The 17,500-nt window shown below is 44.4% G+C and overlaps 2 protein-coding genes across 7 annotated transcripts; both read right to left on the reverse strand.

The window, feature by feature from the left end:
* Positions 1-1,107: 1,107 nt before the first annotated feature.
* LOC310913364 (serpin B6-like) lies at positions 1,108-10,976 on the reverse strand. Of its 6 annotated transcripts, none has more exons than XM_083868739.1 (8): positions 10,354-10,976; positions 9,487-9,595; positions 8,930-9,107; positions 7,771-7,908; positions 7,040-7,157; positions 6,661-6,803; positions 3,999-4,166; positions 1,108-2,531 (listed from the first exon to the last, which is right to left on the reverse strand). In XM_083868739.1, the coding sequence occupies exons 3-8, from the start codon at positions 9,095-9,097 to the stop codon at positions 2,121-2,123; spliced, it is 1,146 nt and encodes a 381-aa protein (XP_083724865.1). In that variant the 5' UTR covers positions 9,098-9,107; positions 9,487-9,595; positions 10,354-10,976; the 3' UTR covers positions 1,108-2,120. The 6 variants fall into 6 exon arrangements, with proteins under 6 accessions (XP_083724865.1, XP_083724862.1, XP_083724866.1 ...); XM_083868736.1 differs by having other exon boundaries at positions 10,336-10,976; XM_083868740.1 differs by having other exon boundaries at positions 10,261-10,976.
* Positions 10,977-11,174: 198 nt separating this feature from the next.
* LOC310913422 (serpin B6-like) lies at positions 11,175-17,495 on the reverse strand. Its single transcript, XM_083868828.1, has 8 exons — positions 17,200-17,495; positions 16,380-16,503; positions 15,817-15,994; positions 14,587-14,724; positions 13,857-13,974; positions 13,471-13,613; positions 12,287-12,454; positions 11,175-11,897 (listed from the first exon to the last, which is right to left on the reverse strand). The coding sequence occupies exons 3-8, from the start codon at positions 15,982-15,984 to the stop codon at positions 11,493-11,495; spliced, it is 1,140 nt and encodes a 379-aa protein (XP_083724954.1). The 5' UTR covers positions 15,985-15,994; positions 16,380-16,503; positions 17,200-17,495; the 3' UTR covers positions 11,175-11,492.
* Between the last annotated feature and the right edge of the window lie 5 nt (positions 17,496-17,500).

The raw sequence follows: 17,500 nt of genomic DNA on the forward strand, positions 1-17,500 counted from the left end.
GTTCAGACACCATTTGGCTGTCCAATTTGAACCCAGAAAAGCCTTTTTCAACCTGTCTAGTCAGTGCCAGTAAAAGATTGGCTGATACCAATATATTATGATGTCTTGACCAAAAAGCAACTTAAGAGTAGGCCAAGTGAAGTTGCCAGTGGGAGCAATCCTATAATTGATTGGGACATTTAGATCAAAGAACTTGCTAAGGCACCTTCTGAACCCCAAGAATTGGAAGTTCTTTGTTCCTTAACCATGGATTTCTGTCTTATATTTTCAGATAGCAATTGGCAAGAGAATGATCCTCTGAGGTACAATGTCACTGCCAATTACCCTGCTTTATAGGAACTCGAGTTTTCGGTGTAATTACTCAGATAGTTGGGGTAGACTTTCCGGGGTTGACCAATATCTACAACTACCAAAAAGATACTGGTTCATTTGTGGAGATAGAGCTTGGCAAGGCATTCCATCACACCTCAAAGGTGGTCCATGCAGTATTGGACAATTTACTGTGCTAGCACCTAGTGCTAAAGCAGTCATTAAGAAAAAAACAAAGAGGAAAAAGATTTACCCCTCAATATGAAGAAAGCTGTAGCAGTGATTTTGTGCTCTGGAAAGCTGCAAGGAGGGTTTCAGCAGTTGTGTTACTACCCCAACTTGCTTCTGCCATGGCATTGAAACTGTTAGATCGGGTTGGATGTTGGCTGAGTAAACAAACCAATGCCACATTCTTTGCAATCAATGATATGCTGACAGATGTCAGCAGTGTCAGACATGCTACCCTTCAAAATTGAGCAGTGATTCATTTCCTTTTACTGACACATTGACATGGTTGTGAGAAATTTGAAGGATGGTGTTGTGTGAACCTCTCTGATCACTCTGAATCCATTCACAAAAGTATACAAAAGCCAAAAGATTTAAAAGCTCACATCAAGGAAGATAATGGATCAGGGTTAGATGATTTATTCAAAGGATAGAACCCTGCACATTGGTTGAGGGAACTTTGCAAAGTAGGTTTATGTGTGTTGGTCATTTTAGAAGTGGTACTAGTGGTGGTACCCTGTATACTTGTGTGTGTTCAACAAATGATGGATAAAAGTATCAAAGAAGTTTTTATTGTAAAAGAGAGAGATGTAAAAAGTGGAAGCACAGAAAGTAATCAAAATCTTACAAAGGTAGTGAATGCAAATACAGACATAGATGAAGGCTTTGAATTAAGGCCTTGGAATAGATGAGACTTATTAGAGCAGTAAACAGCAACTACTATCGAATTTAACTTGCATCCTTAAAAATAGACCAAATCTTTTACAACAATAAAATTCTTGTGGTTTAAAACAGCAATGCCTAAAGCAAGCAAGAGAGATACTTTAGATGAGCAAAAAGAAGTATGATAGGCAATGAGAGATTTTAAATGTGGCTGATGTGCCTTTGTGTAGAAAAGTTGTAATGCTGTTTTGTTAAATGAAAAGATACGTATTGGAGTAGAGCTATGTAATGCAAGGTGGTTAATAAGTGACAAAGTTAAGAGAGTGTCTTTGTGGTTGTATCAAGTGAGGGGATTGTGGGAAACATTAAGGGCAATAAGACTTTTAGAAATCTGAGAAAGCAGGTCCCAGAAAGAGAAAAACTGAAGAATTTAGAATCGGCTGTAACTGCAAAGTTTGAATGTAGGAAAAGTTACAATAGTACAGCAAGCAAGGACATAAAACAATAATCTGAGTCTTAGGTTTGGCTAGGATAGATCTTATGGCTGCAGAAAAATATGCTTAGCAAGATAGTGGAAAGTTTTAAGCTTAATAATGGAATATTGCTTATCGTTATATAGAAAGCATACAAGCAAGCATTGTGTGAAGCAGGTGTGCATCTGCTTTCCGTGATTGGTTACAACAATTGTCTGTAAGCTTTAACAATAGGTTATTGGCTGGAAAACTTTTGAGATGCTCTGTAACAAAGAAATCTTTGGCTGCTGCTGGCAGATGTGACCTGCTGCCATCCTTTAGCTCTGTAAAATCCTATTACAAGACTGGTGCTGCACTAAAGGTTTGAGAAATGCCTAGCAGTAGTCCTGTCCCGTTCATGCGCAAAGACCCACCACATGATGGCACCTATGCTGCCAAGACATCTCCTCCTTAGGGACTGCAAAACCTGCCACAGAACAAAATGCTGCCAGTTTTGTTGTGCCGGATGAAGAAGAGGAAGGGATGATCAGCAGTGAATTCAAATACTGGAACTCCCATTTCACAGCTCTCCACTATCAGTGCAGCTGTGGCAGCAGCTGCTTCAGTGCCTTCTTCATTGACTTCCACAAAGGACTTGTGAACCACTTCAGACAGCACCAGCTCCTTGCCAGATGAGATTCCTGAGAAGTCTGCCTTCCCCAAGTCAAACGCATCAGACATTCCCATGCTGATCAGAATGGGATTCAATCTGTAATGTTCTTCCAGTTTAAATCTGGGTAAAGACACGTTCACCGTTGTAGAGTCCATCATTTTAGGATGGATCCAATCCATCAGCTTCTCACATGTAAGTTCTCTTTCCAGCTGAAGGAAAATCACAAATTTACTTAATTACAACAAGAGGATAGTCAAAGTAACAGAGCCAAAATACTGATGACTCTGTCTGTGCACAAAGCACATAACATGCATCTTTCTTCCCCAGCAATTACCTCAAAGACTGGGGTTTTTCTTTTCATTTTTATTATAGGGAAGAAATGCAAAGAAAACCTTAGTAATAAACTACCTGCTCACAGTACCAAAGAGACCAAACTTGTAACCTACCCTCACCACAAAAGAGATCCTGCCCTTCCCTGTGAGCCTCTTTCCAGGCAGTGAGCCACACACCACCTGCCACCTGCTCAGCACAAGAAGATCTGGAGGACAAGCCACAGCACTTCCAAAGAGCCCACCCAAAATCCCCCTCTCCACATTCCAGCATCACCACACTGTGCCTTCAGCACAACCACAGCTGACCTCTGCTCCTCAGCACAGACAGCTCTTCTTCCAGAGCCTCTGCCTAAGGGAGCAGCACACAGCCTGGGCAGCAAGGACATTGCAGGGAAAGTCACTTTGGGGACAGGGAGCAGAGGGACATTTCTGCTGGCCATGATCACCTGGTACACAATTGCTCTGGGACTGAAGGGTTGCATGAATGGGCAGAATCCAATAGGATGAAATTTAATAAATCTAAGTGCCAAGTCCTGCATTTTGGCCACAATAACCACCTGCAATGCCATAGGCTGGGGACAGTGTAGCTGGACAGTGCCCAGGAGGAAAGGGACCTGGGGATTCTGGTCGATAACTGACTGAACATGAGCCAGCTGTGCCCCTGGTGGCCAAGAAGGCCAATGGCATCCGGGCCAGTATCAGGAATGGTGTGGCCAGCAGGAGCAGGGAGGTCATTCTTCCCCTGTACTCAGCACTGGTCAGGCCACACCTTGAGTACTGTATCCTGTTCTGGGCCCCTCAGTTTAGGAAGGAGATTGAGACACAGCATGTGCAGAGCAGGTAAGAAGGCTGGTGAGGGGCTTGGAACACAAACCCTGTTAGGAACAACTGAGGGAGCTGGGGCTGTTTAGCCTGGAGAAAAGGAGACTCAGAGGTGACCTTATCACTCTCTACAGCCTCCTGAAAGGTGGCTGTAGTCAGGTAGGGGTTGGTCTCTTTCTCCAGGCAGCAACTGACAGAACAAGAGGACACAGTCTTAAGCTGTGCCAAGGAAATAAAGGCGAAATATCAGGAAAAAGTTTTTTACAGGAAGAGTAATAAAGTATTGGAACGGTCTACTTGGGGAGGTAGTGGATTCACCATCTCTGGATGTGTTTAAGCAAAAACCAGATGTGGCACTTGGTGCCATGGTTTGGTTGAGGTTAGGGTTGGGTTTGACTTGATCATCTCAGAGATCTCTTCCAAACTAATGATTCTGATTTTGAATTGCAGATCTCTCTGCAATACCAGACTTCCTTCCCCAGAATGATTCAGGCAGTCTTTGCACTCAGCTCAACAACTTACTCTTTCCAAGCCTGTGGATCCATCCTGGATTGCATCAGGGAGCAGGATGATCATGCTCACTTCATTACCCACATAGGGGAGCTCAAGGACTTTGGTCTGCAATTCCCCAATGTAGGCCATCTTAAAATTTGCCTCCTTGAACATCATCTGCACAGGTGTGGTCTTGTTCTAGAAATCAAGAGATGCCAACAGTTAGTGCTGAGCTTCTCTGCTGGTCTCAAACTACAAAGCAGGAAGCAAATTACTCAGGGCCTTTTAGGATTTGACCAAAGAGAACTGATCACACACCAGAGAGTGCAGCCTTTTAGAAAGCACAAGGTAAAATCTGGCCATGTGTAGCACAATATTCCACCACAACTCAAAAGAAGATTATTAATCAGCCCTATATCCTGTTGGTGTTGCATCTTGATACTTGGTTCTAAGCTTACAAAGCTGCAGGGAATACAATATGGAACAGTGTCTCTGGATACTGAAAGAAATAAAGTTTAAAAGCTTCTTGGTTATGTGTTGAAAGTTTAAAGTGTTAAAATCTTCTTAACTGTTGTGTAATAAGTGTATTAATGTTTCAAATAGTTTGAAATTATAAACCCCTGTGGTGTGGCAGCGGGAGCCACCTCCTTGGGCTCCCTGGAAAGGCAAGGAGCACATTTGCTTTTTGAAAACAGGCGGCCCCGCTCCTCGCGAGAAGGAGGCGGCGGAGGGGCCGCCCGAGTCACCGCCGCCGCCTCGGAGGGGCCCAGGGCACAGCCGCTTCGTTCTTCGCCGTACAACAAGCCAGCGCTCTCAGGGGATCCCCGGACCGCTGCCAATACCACTGCTTCCATGGAGCCACCGCCACCGGCCCCGCGGCCCCGACAGCACGGGTCTGCCACAGCTGCCCCCGCCCGGGTCCTCCAGCACTGCCGGCCACCACTGCATTCCTGCCCCCCTGCGCCCCGACAGCATTTCCTGCTGGCATGGAAATCAGTAGATGTCCTGGGTTGCAGTGTAGGATGTACACAAAGTATTTATTCTATCACCATCTTCATGAACTGTTGAAACCAGGTGGGCTAGTGTTTTCCCAAGCCCCCTGCCTCTCCTGCTAATGGCCCATTAACGCCTTTGGGGTGTCTTCTGCTAATGGCCCATGAGTCACAGGTAACTCCCTCCAGGGGTTATCTCTGTTAATGGGCCATCAAGGACCCATTTCACACTTCTCATGCTACTGTGAGATGCTCTGCCCAGGAGGAGGAGCCAAGCATTCTCACCTGGATATAAGCTGGTATGTGGGACAGTGCAAGGGATTTGCAGATTTCCTCTGGATTCCCAGAGGAGCAGAGCTACCAGACCTTTCTACAGGATCACTGCTTCAGGAAGAGCACCTCACCTGGACTGCTTCCACCATCCTGCTCAGGTTGTATTCTGACTCTGTCAGTGATCCTTTGTGTTATTGCATTTATTTTATTTTACTTTTACCTTTTTACCTTTCTTCTTATTAAATTATATCTCTGACTTGGAGCCTCTCGTTCATTTTGCTTTCAAACCACAACAGTAGAACACCCATGAACCCTGCTGTAAGCCAGAACATAATGGGCACCAAAAATCCCCAGCCGAAACAAACCGATGCAAAATCCGGACCCACAAAAGACAGTACTGAACTGGCTATGCCCTAAAGTGTTAGTAAACAGTTTTTTGTATCTTGCTGTAACTGCAGAGTGCCCGAGTGGAGGGGATACCCCTGGAGCGGGCCGGCTGTGTGAGCTCTGGGAACACCTGCGAGGGCGGGCTCCCGGCTCTGCAGGGACCAAAACTGCAAAGCCGAATTGCCCCTACTCCTCAAAGGTGAACCAGGAACAGCAGCGAGGGCTCAGACCATCCCTCGAGCTACCCCTTTGAGAGCTGATCAATAAAGGCATTTTAAGGTGAAAACAATGTCTCCTGCGCATTTTTAACAGATACTGCATTCAACATTTTTAACACATTCCAGCAGGGAGAGAGCAAGGTGTCAAGAAATGAATCAGTCCAGCAGTCTATGAAGACCTGTCAGAGATAGCCTGGAATGAACAGAGACATTCCCCTATTTAAAAAGTTATATTAGCACTTTCAAACATCCTTGCATTTATTTCACCAATGGGAGAAAGGGACAGTTCCCAGAAAGGCATGAGGGCTTCAGTTTCCCACAATGGCTCCTTCCAGCAGGTGAATTAAGAGTGGCGTATTAGCAGTTCTTGTTAATGATTCCTGGAGGCCAACCCAGAGCTGCAGGGGATCCTGAGGGGCAGCCACGGCCTGCCCATGCCAGTGCCCAAGTCCTCCTCAAGAGCACTGATCTGCTTCTAAAAACCAGACTGCAGAGCACACAGTGCTTCAAAGGAGATTTGTTTCCATTTCTTTTGGAATGGCGCAGGGGCAGAAATGCAGGAAGGACACTCTGACTGAAGACTTAAATTCACAAGCTTTCACACTGGTCTTTGTGCTATATGAAAGGTCCTAATAATCATGTGAAAGTTCAGAGAATCTCAGCAAAGAGGGTGTTCATATGAAAGGGAGGGGCATAGTGAATCTCATACAGCCTACCCAAGCCAACCCTGCTTGAAAGATTTCATTTCTTCTTCAAGGTGCTCATTTCAGACAACATCCACCTAACAGTGGATTGTTCAGCATTTTAGCACATCATACATACCTTATTAATATAGAATGCCCTTTCACTGGTATTGTTTTTCCTGAATGGCTTTTCCCAGTTGCCTTTGAAATAGATGGCATTCACCAACACAAGTCTGGTCAGGGAACTGAGAATCCCCTCTGCCAACAGGTTCTGAATTTTACCTTTACGATACAAAGAAAAAACACACAATTTTTCATACCTTGACATGCATCAAATTATTATCCAAGATGGTATCCACTCTACATTTAATACACAATAAAAAAGGGAATTATGGACCAGACACATCAATAGCTCTAAATTTCTGTTGTTTGAATTCACAACCCTACATCCAGAAGTAGGTATTTACCCAAACAATGGCTGCCATCAAACACAACTGGGCACTTGGCAAAGCACTCACCTTCAGTCCTTTCCTCTACCCAGCCATTGATTTGTTTCCTGCAATCCTCCCAAGCTTGCACAAAGTCCATCTGCTCCAGGCCAGCATGGTAGGAATTCTCACTGGACTCTAGGAAAGACTAACAGGGACATTCACAACACATTTTCACCAAGAGATTTACTCTCATTCAGACACAGATGATCCTCACATTCTCCAAGGAAATCTGCCTGTTTTCCTTCTCCATCTTTATACAGAGCCACTGAGGTTCTGGCTGACATGTTCCTACTAGGATTTATACCACTTCTTTGAACTAGAAGTCGATATTACAGCTATGGCTTAGGCACTCTACTACAAACTTCTACACTTCATTGACAATCATGTGGAGGCTATTTTCTTGTCTCTATTTTATGCTTAGGGACAGGACATATGATTTTATGAGTTTCTGTAAAAGAGTTTTGCTAACTGATACATCTACCATTTGTCCCACAGCCAAATACGAGAATGGATGACAGAACCCTAGAGTGTAGAGACTGATGGATTTTACCCTGCTTGTGCCCACTCAGAACACAAATTATTTAAAGGAGATTCACCAGCAAGTTCAGACATCCTGGGCTCGGGCAGAATCTAATGCACTCCTGGCAATCAGCCCAGATTATTTGGGAGGCAAACCATAAAGCCTGACCTGACCTTCAGAAGAATCAGGCAGCAAGTACATTATACTAAGAATCATAACAAATTTAATGACTACTTACTGGAAGAAACTTCATGGTCTTCTCTCCATAGAGCCGGTTTGCAGTTCTCAGGATGTATTTGGTGTTTGGATCATTAATTTCATGGAGAAGGGATTGATACCCATTGTGAGCATCCTGGGCATTCTTCAGAGAAAGCACCTGCACAAAGACCAACAACCATAGCAGTGTCCATAAACTCTCTAAACACATTTCATCAGCATGACTATTTTAATATTTAAATTATTTTTTAAACAGAGACTGTGAAGCAAAAAGACTTTTTCATTATACCTCTCATCTAGAGCTTATCCTGCAAGGCATATCTGATGTACCCAGTAAGATGTTGCACAAGTCATAAATTAGGGAGCAGCAGCCCTGATTTTCCTTCCCTTAAGACAAGTCCTACAGGATCACAGAATGGCTCAGGTGGGAAGGGACCTGTGGGGACCATCTGCTACAAAGCCCCTGCCCAAGCAGGGACACCCAGAACTGGTAATTCCACAACTGTGTCTAGATGGATTTTGAGTATCTCCAAGTATAGGAAAATGTAGATTTTTCAGAAATTTTTATAAAGTACATGGAAACAAGATATGAGTCGATACTCCTCTCCCACTTTGCAAGGGAAGCAAACATCTGAACCAAAACAATTTGTTCTCCACTTCATATTCCCACTTCCTACATAAACACATGCCAAGAGATGTTTGCTACCTAAGCAAAATTTTAAAAAGGAGTAAATCAAGTTGCAGTTACCAGTCTAAAATGCAGACAGTGGGATTTTTTTAATTATTTCTTATGTGCCTGCCTTAATTTTCAGAACAGGTGTCATATGATTTTAAGCCCAAGCAAAGAAGGAAAAGAAAATACTTTATGTACCCTACAACTAAACAATAAAAGCATTCATGGTAACTCCTAATTATATATTAAAGAAAATCGATCTCAAAAACCACAAAAAGAAATCCCATGGACTAAAGCCAGGAAACAATCTTCAGTTCAGAATGAAGGAATGTCCACCTTTGAACAATGAAAATCGATTTGATCAGACACCAGAGGAACACCTCTGCTCTCTCAGAGCACAGGGACAATCACAGTTTAGCACAAAGGCATTTCACACACTCTAAGACACATCACTTCCTCATATGATCACATCAAACGCCATCCAGTTTATTTATTTATCTAGACCTACCTTGCTTATTTGGGCTTCAGTGCTACCTCTTGAACCCAGCAGAACCATCGACAAAGCAGAAGAAATACTAAATGGTGAAAAGAACACATTCTGCCCACTGTTCTCCTCACACAGCTTTCTGAACAGGTCCACAGCAAAAGTGGTGTTTGCTGCACACAGGCTTTCCATGCTTCCCACCCTGGGACATAAAACAGAAGGATGGATCAAGTTTATTTGAATATGGAACAGTTGTTTCTCCCTTTTAAACTTTCCAGTGTAAACTAGGCAGCAAAGGCTGGAAAATGATCAGCTCACTGGAGACTGATTTGGTGCTACAAGCACCTGAGATCCCACACTACACATTTGAGGTATTTTACCCATTTAGAGACTGCTACTGGATTTCCATCCCATACCTACACAGTGTGACATATTTGAGGTCATCAGGCACAACAGCATTTTGTTCAGGACTTCCTATGAAAGAAGTCTCTCTTGACTTCACACAGAAAATAATTTGCCTTTTTAGGGCAACCACCAGAGCCAAAGTCAGACATCAGGGTGGCAGAATCACCAACTCTTACCTTCTCCAAGTCAACAGAGCTTCAGTGGGAGCTGCAGCTGCTTCTACGTGTGCACACTGGGTTTTAAACCTGCCAGCCAGGCTGGGAGAAGATGGCAGGAGGACTTTGCCTAAAAGCAGGAAAACCAGCAGGAATTTCATTGTCACGGCAACATTCTCTTACGAAAAAAGCCAAAAAAAACAATCCCACAAACAGAAATATAACCCCAACAACAAGTCTCCCCAAACAAACTAAAACCTCCACCCATACCAAGCACATATCAGTGACATTGTAACAGGGTATTTCTTCCCCACATTACTCATCCATCACATCACTGTCACTCCAAATTAACGGCATAATAATAATAATAAATAATAATAATAATAATAATAATAATAACAATAAGAGTAACATTCCTTTACTTCTAAGTAGAATTTAGAAGGACTTGTGCTGACCTGGCTGCAGATTAAAGTACTTCAGAGTCCCAGACCCTGCACACCCCACACGTTTCACTCACACAGCAGCTTTCCCCACACTTCTTAAAGCAGAACTGTCAGATTTGCTGCTTCCTTTTAAACCCAAATACGGGCAGGAGTTTGAATCACAATTCGGGGATTTCCTGCACGGACCTCCCACAGAAATTCCAAAGATCACTGTCAGCTCTCCCCGGAACACACACAATCGGCACGGAACCTTTAAAATGCTCCTCTAGCGAGCTCAGTGCTAAAGAGAACACCAGCACCTCCCGAGCCAAGCCCGAAAGCAAAGCCCCAGAGCTCCCTTCCCTCTCCTCACACCAGCCGTGCAAGCCTTGCACCCACAGCCCGGCACAGCCCGCACCCCGCGCTGCCCCACGGGCGCTGCCCGCACCGAGACACGAGCGACAACCTCCGCCTTTCTCCCCGACACCGCCCCGCTCCCGGAGGATGCCCCGCGGGCGGGGACAGGGCGGAGGCTGCCCCGCTCCCCTCCCGCCCCGCGCAGCCCCAGCGCAGCCCAGGCCGCTTGGCCGCGTCCCTGCCCGGCCGGCGACACCCGCGGCGACAGCGCCCGCCTGGCGCGGGGCAGCGACACCCGACTGCGCTCGGCCACGGCTCTGCTCCTCCTGCACTGACTCCACAATGCGCCTGCAACTGAGCGTTGAAAAAGGACAAAAACACCCATGCAGCGCTTGCACTTCTTTTATTACTCCGGGAACAGCACCCACAAAACACACCCCAGTGTAAGGAAACCTGTTGCAGCTGTGTCTTTGGTGTCATACAGCTAAACTGTGGTGTCTAAGAAAATATTAATAGCATAACGATATAACAGTAAAAAAAAAAAAAAAAAAAAAAAGAAGGCTTTGTCATTCAAATATTGCACAGGCACCGTGTCCCGTTCTGTTGCATTCTTTGTTAAAGGACCAGAACAGGTGACAGGGAATAAACCTCCTGTCCTGGGGTGATGAAACAAAGGGACTCGCCCCACAAACACCTCACTGGGACACCTCGTATAAAAGCAGACTTTCATTTCCATTCTTGACTAAGTGCTGGTCCAGTCGTTAGCCAAAAAACACATCTATGCAGGATGCTCAGCAATACCTGGAACAGGCTGCCTCCTTTCAGCTCCAGGCAATGGATCAAGGCACTAAAGGGATGAGAGTGGAAGGCAAAAGGGGAGGGCAGCTACCGATGTGCTCCAGCCTCATCACAAGGAAAAAGTAACTTCTTCTCTCCCATGGGCTCTCACTGCCTCACTCTGCCTGCTGGACACCAAAAGGGAACTCAAGCACAGAAGAACCTCTCCCAGAATGAGTGGGATGGTTCTTGTGTCAGCAAGAACCTGGACACCTCTGCACACAGGTGCAGGGGGGCTTGGATATGGCAGTTACTGGGTTTGTCTCAGCAGCTTTGTTATTCCTGCCAAGTCTGAGTTCAAGCAGTTCAGGCACAGTTGAAAGAGATAATTAGTGCAAATGGAATCACATTGTTCTAGGGAAATGTAAGTTTATTGTGTGATGGCACCTATGCTGCCAAGACATCTCCTCCTTAGGGATTGCAAAACCTGCCACAGAACAAAATACTGCCAGTTTTGTTGTGCTGGATGAAGAAGACAAAGGGATGATCAGCTCTAAATTCCGGAATTCTCACTGCACAGCGCTTCATTTTTAGTGCAGCTGTGGCAGCAGCTGCTTCAGTGCCTTCTTCATTGACTTCCACAAAGGATTTGTGAACCACTTCAGAAAGCACCAGCTCCTTGCCAGATGAGATTCCTGAGAAGTCTGCCTTCCCCAAGTCAAATGCATCAGACATTCCCATGCTGATCAGAAGGGGTTTCAATCTGTAATGTTCTTCCAGTTTAAATCTGGGTAAAGACACTCTCACCTTTGTAGAGTCCATCATTTTAGGATGGATCCAATCCATCAGCTTCTCATAAGTAAGTTCTCTTTCCAGCTGCAGAAAAATTGCAAATTTACTTTGTTACAATGAGAACTGAGTCAGTGTTAAATAAGTAAAAAGACTGAATTTTGGTGTTTACATAGTACAAAAGATGAAGCTTTTTTAAACCTGGTTAGTGTGTCTCAAGCCAAAACTGCAAGATCAACCTGTCACTTCAGATTGCTGCCCCCACCAATATCATTACCAAATGGTAATGCTGTCCTGAGCAGCAAGGACATTGCAGGGAAAGTCACTTTGGGGACAGGGAGCAGAGGGACATTTCTGCTGGCCTTGAGCACCAGCAACACAATTGCTCTGGGACTGAACTTCAGATCTCTCTGCAATACCAGACTTCCTTCCCTGGAAGGATTCAAGCTGTCTTTGCACTCAGCTCAACAACTTACTCTTTCCAAGCCTGTGGATCCATCCTGGATTGCATCAGGGAGCAGGATGATCATGCTCACTTCATTACCCACATAGGGGAGCTCAAGAATTTTGGTCTGCAAGTCCCCAATATAGGTCATATTAAATCTGTCCATCTTGAACATCATCTGCACAGGCCTGGTTTCATTCTAGAAATCAAGAGATGCCAACAGTTAGTGCTGAGGTTCTCTGCTGCTCTCACACTACAAAACAGGCAGTGAGTTACTCGTGGCCTTTTAGGAGTTCACCAAAGAGAACTGATCACACACAACAAAGTGCAGCCCTACCACTGCCTTTTGGAAAGCACAAGGTAAAAACAATGCATATATTCCACCACAACTCAAAAGGAAGTTATTCATCATTACATATCCTGTTGGTGTTGCATCTTCAAACTTGTCTATTAGCTTACAAAGCTGCAGGGAGTAGAAAATGGAACAGTGACTCTGGATTTTCTTGTGTTTTTAACACATTCACACAGGAAGAGAGCAAGGTGTGTGGAAATGTATCAGTCCAGCAATGTCTGAAGTGCTCTTGTAGAGAGTATGGGATGAGCAAAAATATTCCCCTAATTAAAAGTTATCTTAGAACTTTCAAACATTCCTGCATTTATTTCACCAATGGGGAAGAAACAGTTCCCAGAAAGACATGAAGGCTCCAGTTTTCCATAGTGGTTCCTTCAAGCAGTGGAGTTAGGAGAGGCACATTAGCAGTTCTTGTTAATGACTCCTGGAGGCCAACCCACAGCTGCAGGGGATCCTGAGGGGCAGCCATGGCCTGCCCATACCAGTGCCCAAGTCCTCCTCAAGAGCACTGATCTGCTTCTAAAAACCAGACTGCAGAGCACACAGTGCTTCAAAGGTGATTTTTTTTCCATTTCTTGTAGAATGGCTCAGGGGCAGAAATACAGCAGGCAAGCTCTGAATGAAGAAGACTTAAATTCACAAGCTTTCACACCGGTCTTTGTGCTATATGAAAGGTCCTAATAATCTTGTGAAAGTTCAGAGAAACTCAGCAAAGAGGTTGTTGATATGAAAGGGAAGGGGCATAAGGAATCTCATACAGCCTACCCAAGGCAACCCTGCTTGAAAGATTTCATTTCTTCTTCAAGGTGCTCATTTCAGACATCAACCTAACAGTGTATTGTCAGCATTTTAGCACATCATACCTGATTCACATGGAATTCCCATTCTGTGGTACTCTGTTTGTTGAATGGCTTTTCCCAGTTGCCTTGGAAATAGATGGCATTCACCAACACAAGTCTGGTCAGGGAATTGAGAATTCCCTCTGCCAACAGGTTCTGAATTTTACCTTTATGATAAAAAGAAAAAAAAAAAAAACAACCACATTTCACAGGTTGACTTGCATCGAATTATTATCCAAGATAGTATCTACTCTGCATTTAATACAGAGAAGAGAAGAGGAAGAGAAGAGGAAGAGAATTATGGACCAGACACATCAATAGCTCTAAATTTCTGTTGTTTGAATTCCCAACCCTACATCCAGAAGTTCGTATTTACCCAAACACAACTGGGCACTTGGCAAAGCACTCACCTTCAGTCCTTTCCTCTACCCAGCCATTGATTTGTTTCCTGCAATCCTCCCAAGCTTGCACAAAGTCCATCTGCTCCAGGCCAGCATGGTAGGATTTCTGACTCGACTCTAGGAAAGACTAACAGGGACATTCACAACACATTTTCACCAAGAGATTTACTCTCATTCAGACACAGATGATCCTCACCTTCTCCAAGGAAATCTGCTCATTCTCTTTCCCCACCTTTATACAGAGCCACTGAGGTTCTGGCTCACAAGTTCCTACTAGGATTTATACCACTTCTTCGAACTAGAAGTCAATATTATTGTTATGCCTTACGCACTCTACTACAAACTTCTACACTTCACTGAAAATTATGTGGGAGGTTTTTTCTTGTTTCTGTTTTGTGCTTCAGGGACATGACATATGATTTTATGAGTTTCTGTAAAAGAGTTTTGCTAACTGATACATCTACCATTTGTCCCACAGCCAAATATGTGAATGGATCACAGAACCCTAGAATGTAGAGACTGATGGAATTTACCCTGCTTGTGCCCACTCAGAATACAAATTATTTCAAGGAGATTCTCCACCAAGTTCACATCTTGTGCTCTGGCAGAATCCATTGCACTCCTGGCAATCAGCCCAGAAAGGTTGGAAGGCAATCCCCAAAGCCTGCCTTTGACTCCAGAGGAAACAGGTAGCAAGTACATTATACTAAGAATCATAACAAATTTAATGACTACTTACTGGAAGAAACTCGAAGGTCTTCTCTCCATAGAGCCGGTTTGCAGTTCTCAGGATGTATTTGGCGTTTGGATCATTAATTTCACAGAGAAGGGATTGATACCCATTGTGAGCATCCTGGGCATTCTTCAGAGAAAGCACCTGCACAAAGACCAACATCCATAGCAGTGTCCATAACTTCTCTAAATGTACTTGATCAGCATGACTGTTTTAATATTTAGATTATTTTTAGAATAAATATTGTGAAGCAAAATATTTCTTCACTACACCTCCCATTTGGAGCTTATCCTACAAGGCATATCTGATGTACCCAGCAAGATGTTGCACAAGTCATAAATTAGGGAGCAGCATCACTGATTTTCCTTCCCTTGAGCCAAGTCCTACAGGATCACAGAACGGCTCAGGTGGGAAGGGACCTGTGGGGACCATTGGCTACAAAGCCCTGCCCAAGCAGGGACACCCAGAGCTGGTAATTCCACAACTGTGTCTATATGGATTTTGAGTATCTCCAACGATGGCAACAACAGAGGTTTTTGGAAATCTCTTAAAAATGTAAATGGAAATAAAATGTGAGTTGATACTTCTCTACCACTTTGCAAAGGAAGGAAACATCAGAAACAAAATGGCAGCTCATGAACTCAATATTGTCACTTCCCACATAAAGCACATGCCAATTGTATTTGCTATCTTAGAAATTTTTTTTAAAAAGGGGTAAATCATGTTGCAGTTACCTGCTTGAAATGTAGACAATGGGACTTTAAAAATAATTTCTAATGCCGCCTTCATTTTCAGAACTTGTGTCAAGTACAATTAAAACCAATTATGAAAGCAGAAAAAAAATCTTATCTGTAGCCACAGATCAAAACAATAAACAAATTCCAGGTCCCTCATAATTACATATTAAAAAGCTCAGTCTCAAAAACCACAAAAAACTTAACACAACAAAACCCAGGAACGTATTCATTTCATAGTGAACAAAGCTCATGGTAAAAAAAAAAAAAAAATAAAAAAAAAATAAAAAAAAAAATTGGTTCGGTACACACAAACCCGCCACAGAAAAAGCTCTGCTCTCTCAGACCACATTCATAAGTATAAATCAATTATTTATCACAAAAAAAAATAAGAATCATAGTTTAGCAAATGTGCATGTCACAGACTCTAAGACAAATCACTTCTTCATATGATCACATGAAATGCAATCATATACCATCCATCAAGTTTATTTTCACCTACCTTGCATATTTGGGCTTCAGTGCTACCTCTTGAACCCAGCAGAACCATTGACAAAGCAGAAGAAATACTAAATGGTGAAAAGAACACATTCTGTCCGCTGTTCTCCTCACACAGCTTTCTGAACAGGTCCACAGCAAAAGTGGTGTTTGCTGCACACAGGCTTTCCATGCTTCCCACTCTGGGACATAAAACACACAACAAAAATGGATCAAATTTATTTCAATATAAAACAGATATTTCTAACTTCTACACTTCCCAGGGTAAACTAGGCAGCAAAGGTTGGAAAATGATCAGCTCACTGGAGACTGATTTGGTGCCACAAGCACCTGAGATCCCACACTACACATTTGAGGTATTTTACCCATTTAGAGACTGCTACTGGATTTCCATCCCATACCTACACAGTGTGACATCTTTTGAGGTCATCAGGCACAACAGCATTTTGTTCAGGACTTCCTATGAAAGAAGTCTGTCTGGACTTCACACAGAAAATAATTTGCCTTTTTAGGGCAACCACCAGAGCCAAAGTTAGACATCAGAGTGGCAGAATCACCAACTCTTACCTTCTCCAAGTCAACAGAGCTTCAGTGGGAGCTGCAGCTGCTTCTACGTGTGCACACTGGGTTTTAAACCCTCCAGCCAGGCTGGGAGAAGATGGCAGGAGGACTTTGCCTAAAAGCAGGAAAACTAGCAAGAATTTCACTGTCACTGCAACATTCCTTTAATAAAAAACCCAACACCCCACCCCCAACAGCCACTAAAGAGAAAAAAACCCAACAAGAATTCCCCAAACTAAAACCCCAACCATGCCAAGTAAAAATCAGTTACGTTGTGATAGGATCTTTCTTCCCCACATTACACATATATCCCAACCTCACTTATCAGTCCAAATTAATGGAATTGTATTAAAATAAAAAAAAAATCCTTGCATTTTTCCTGGAAATTGGAAATATTTGTGCCAGGAAAGCCAGATTAATATACTTCAGACACACAGATCCTGCACACCCCAAATATTTTATTCACACTTCACTCACTTTTCACCACTCCACTTCTTAAAGCAGAACTGTCAGATTTGCTGCTTCCTTTTAAACCCAAATACGGGCAGGAGTTTGTATCACAATTCGGGGATTTCCTGCACGGACCTCCCACAGAAATTCCAAAGATCACTGTCAGCTCCCCCCGGAACACACACAATCGGCACGGAACCTTTAAAATGCTCCTCTAGCGAGCTCAGTGCTAAAGAGAACACCAGCACCTCCCGAGCCAAGCCCGAAAGCAAAGCCCCAGAGCTCCCTTCCCTCTCCTCACACCAGCCGTGCAAGCCTTGCACCCACAGCCCGGCACAGCCCGCACCCCGCGCTGCCCCACGGGCGCTGCCCGCACCGAGACACGAGCGACAACCTCCGCCTTTCTCCCCGACACCGCCCCGCTCCCGGAGGATGCCCCGCGGGCGGGGACAGGGCGGAGGCTGCCCCGCTCCCCTCCCGCCCCGCGCAGCCCCAGCGCAGCCCAGGCCGCTTGGCCGCGTCCCTGCCCGGCCGGCGACACCCGCGGCGACAGCGCCCGCCTGGCGCGGGGCAGCGACACCCGACTGCGCTCGGCCACGGCTCTGCTCCTCCTGCACTGACTCCACAATGCGCCTGCAACTGAGCGTTGAAAAAGGACAAAAACACCCATGCAGCGC

The sequence above is a fragment of the Zosterops lateralis genome (genome assembly GCF_965231275.1).
Source record: "Zosterops lateralis genome assembly, chromosome: 1".
Taxonomy (NCBI): domain Eukaryota; kingdom Metazoa; phylum Chordata; class Aves; order Passeriformes; family Zosteropidae; genus Zosterops; species Zosterops lateralis.

Excerpts from the sequence above, each read along its gene's own strand:
- LOC310913364 (XM_083868739.1), bottom strand. The coding sequence starts at position 9,097 with ATGGAAAGCCTGTGTGCAGCAAACACCACTTTTGCTGTGGACCTGTTC. Across the intron at positions 7,158-7,770 it reads AGACCATGAAGTTTCTTCCA|TCTTTCCTAGAGTCCAGTGA; the intron begins GTAAGTAGTCAT and ends TGTCCCTGTTAG. Across the intron at positions 6,804-7,039 it reads GGTAGAGGAAAGGACTGAAG|GTAAAATTCAGAACCTGTTG; the intron begins GTGAGTGCTTTG and ends TGTATCGTAAAG.
- LOC310913422 (XM_083868828.1), bottom strand. The coding sequence starts at position 15,984 with ATGGAAAGCCTGTGTGCAGCAAACACCACTTTTGCTGTGGACCTGTTC. Across the intron at positions 12,455-13,470 it reads GGGAATTCCATGTGAATCAG|AATGAAACCAGGCCTGTGCA; the intron begins GTATGATGTGCT and ends CTTGATTTCTAG. Across the intron at positions 11,898-12,286 it reads GATCCACAGGCTTGGAAAGA|CTGGAAAGAGAACTTACTTA; the intron begins GTAAGTTGTTGA and ends ATTTTTCTGCAG.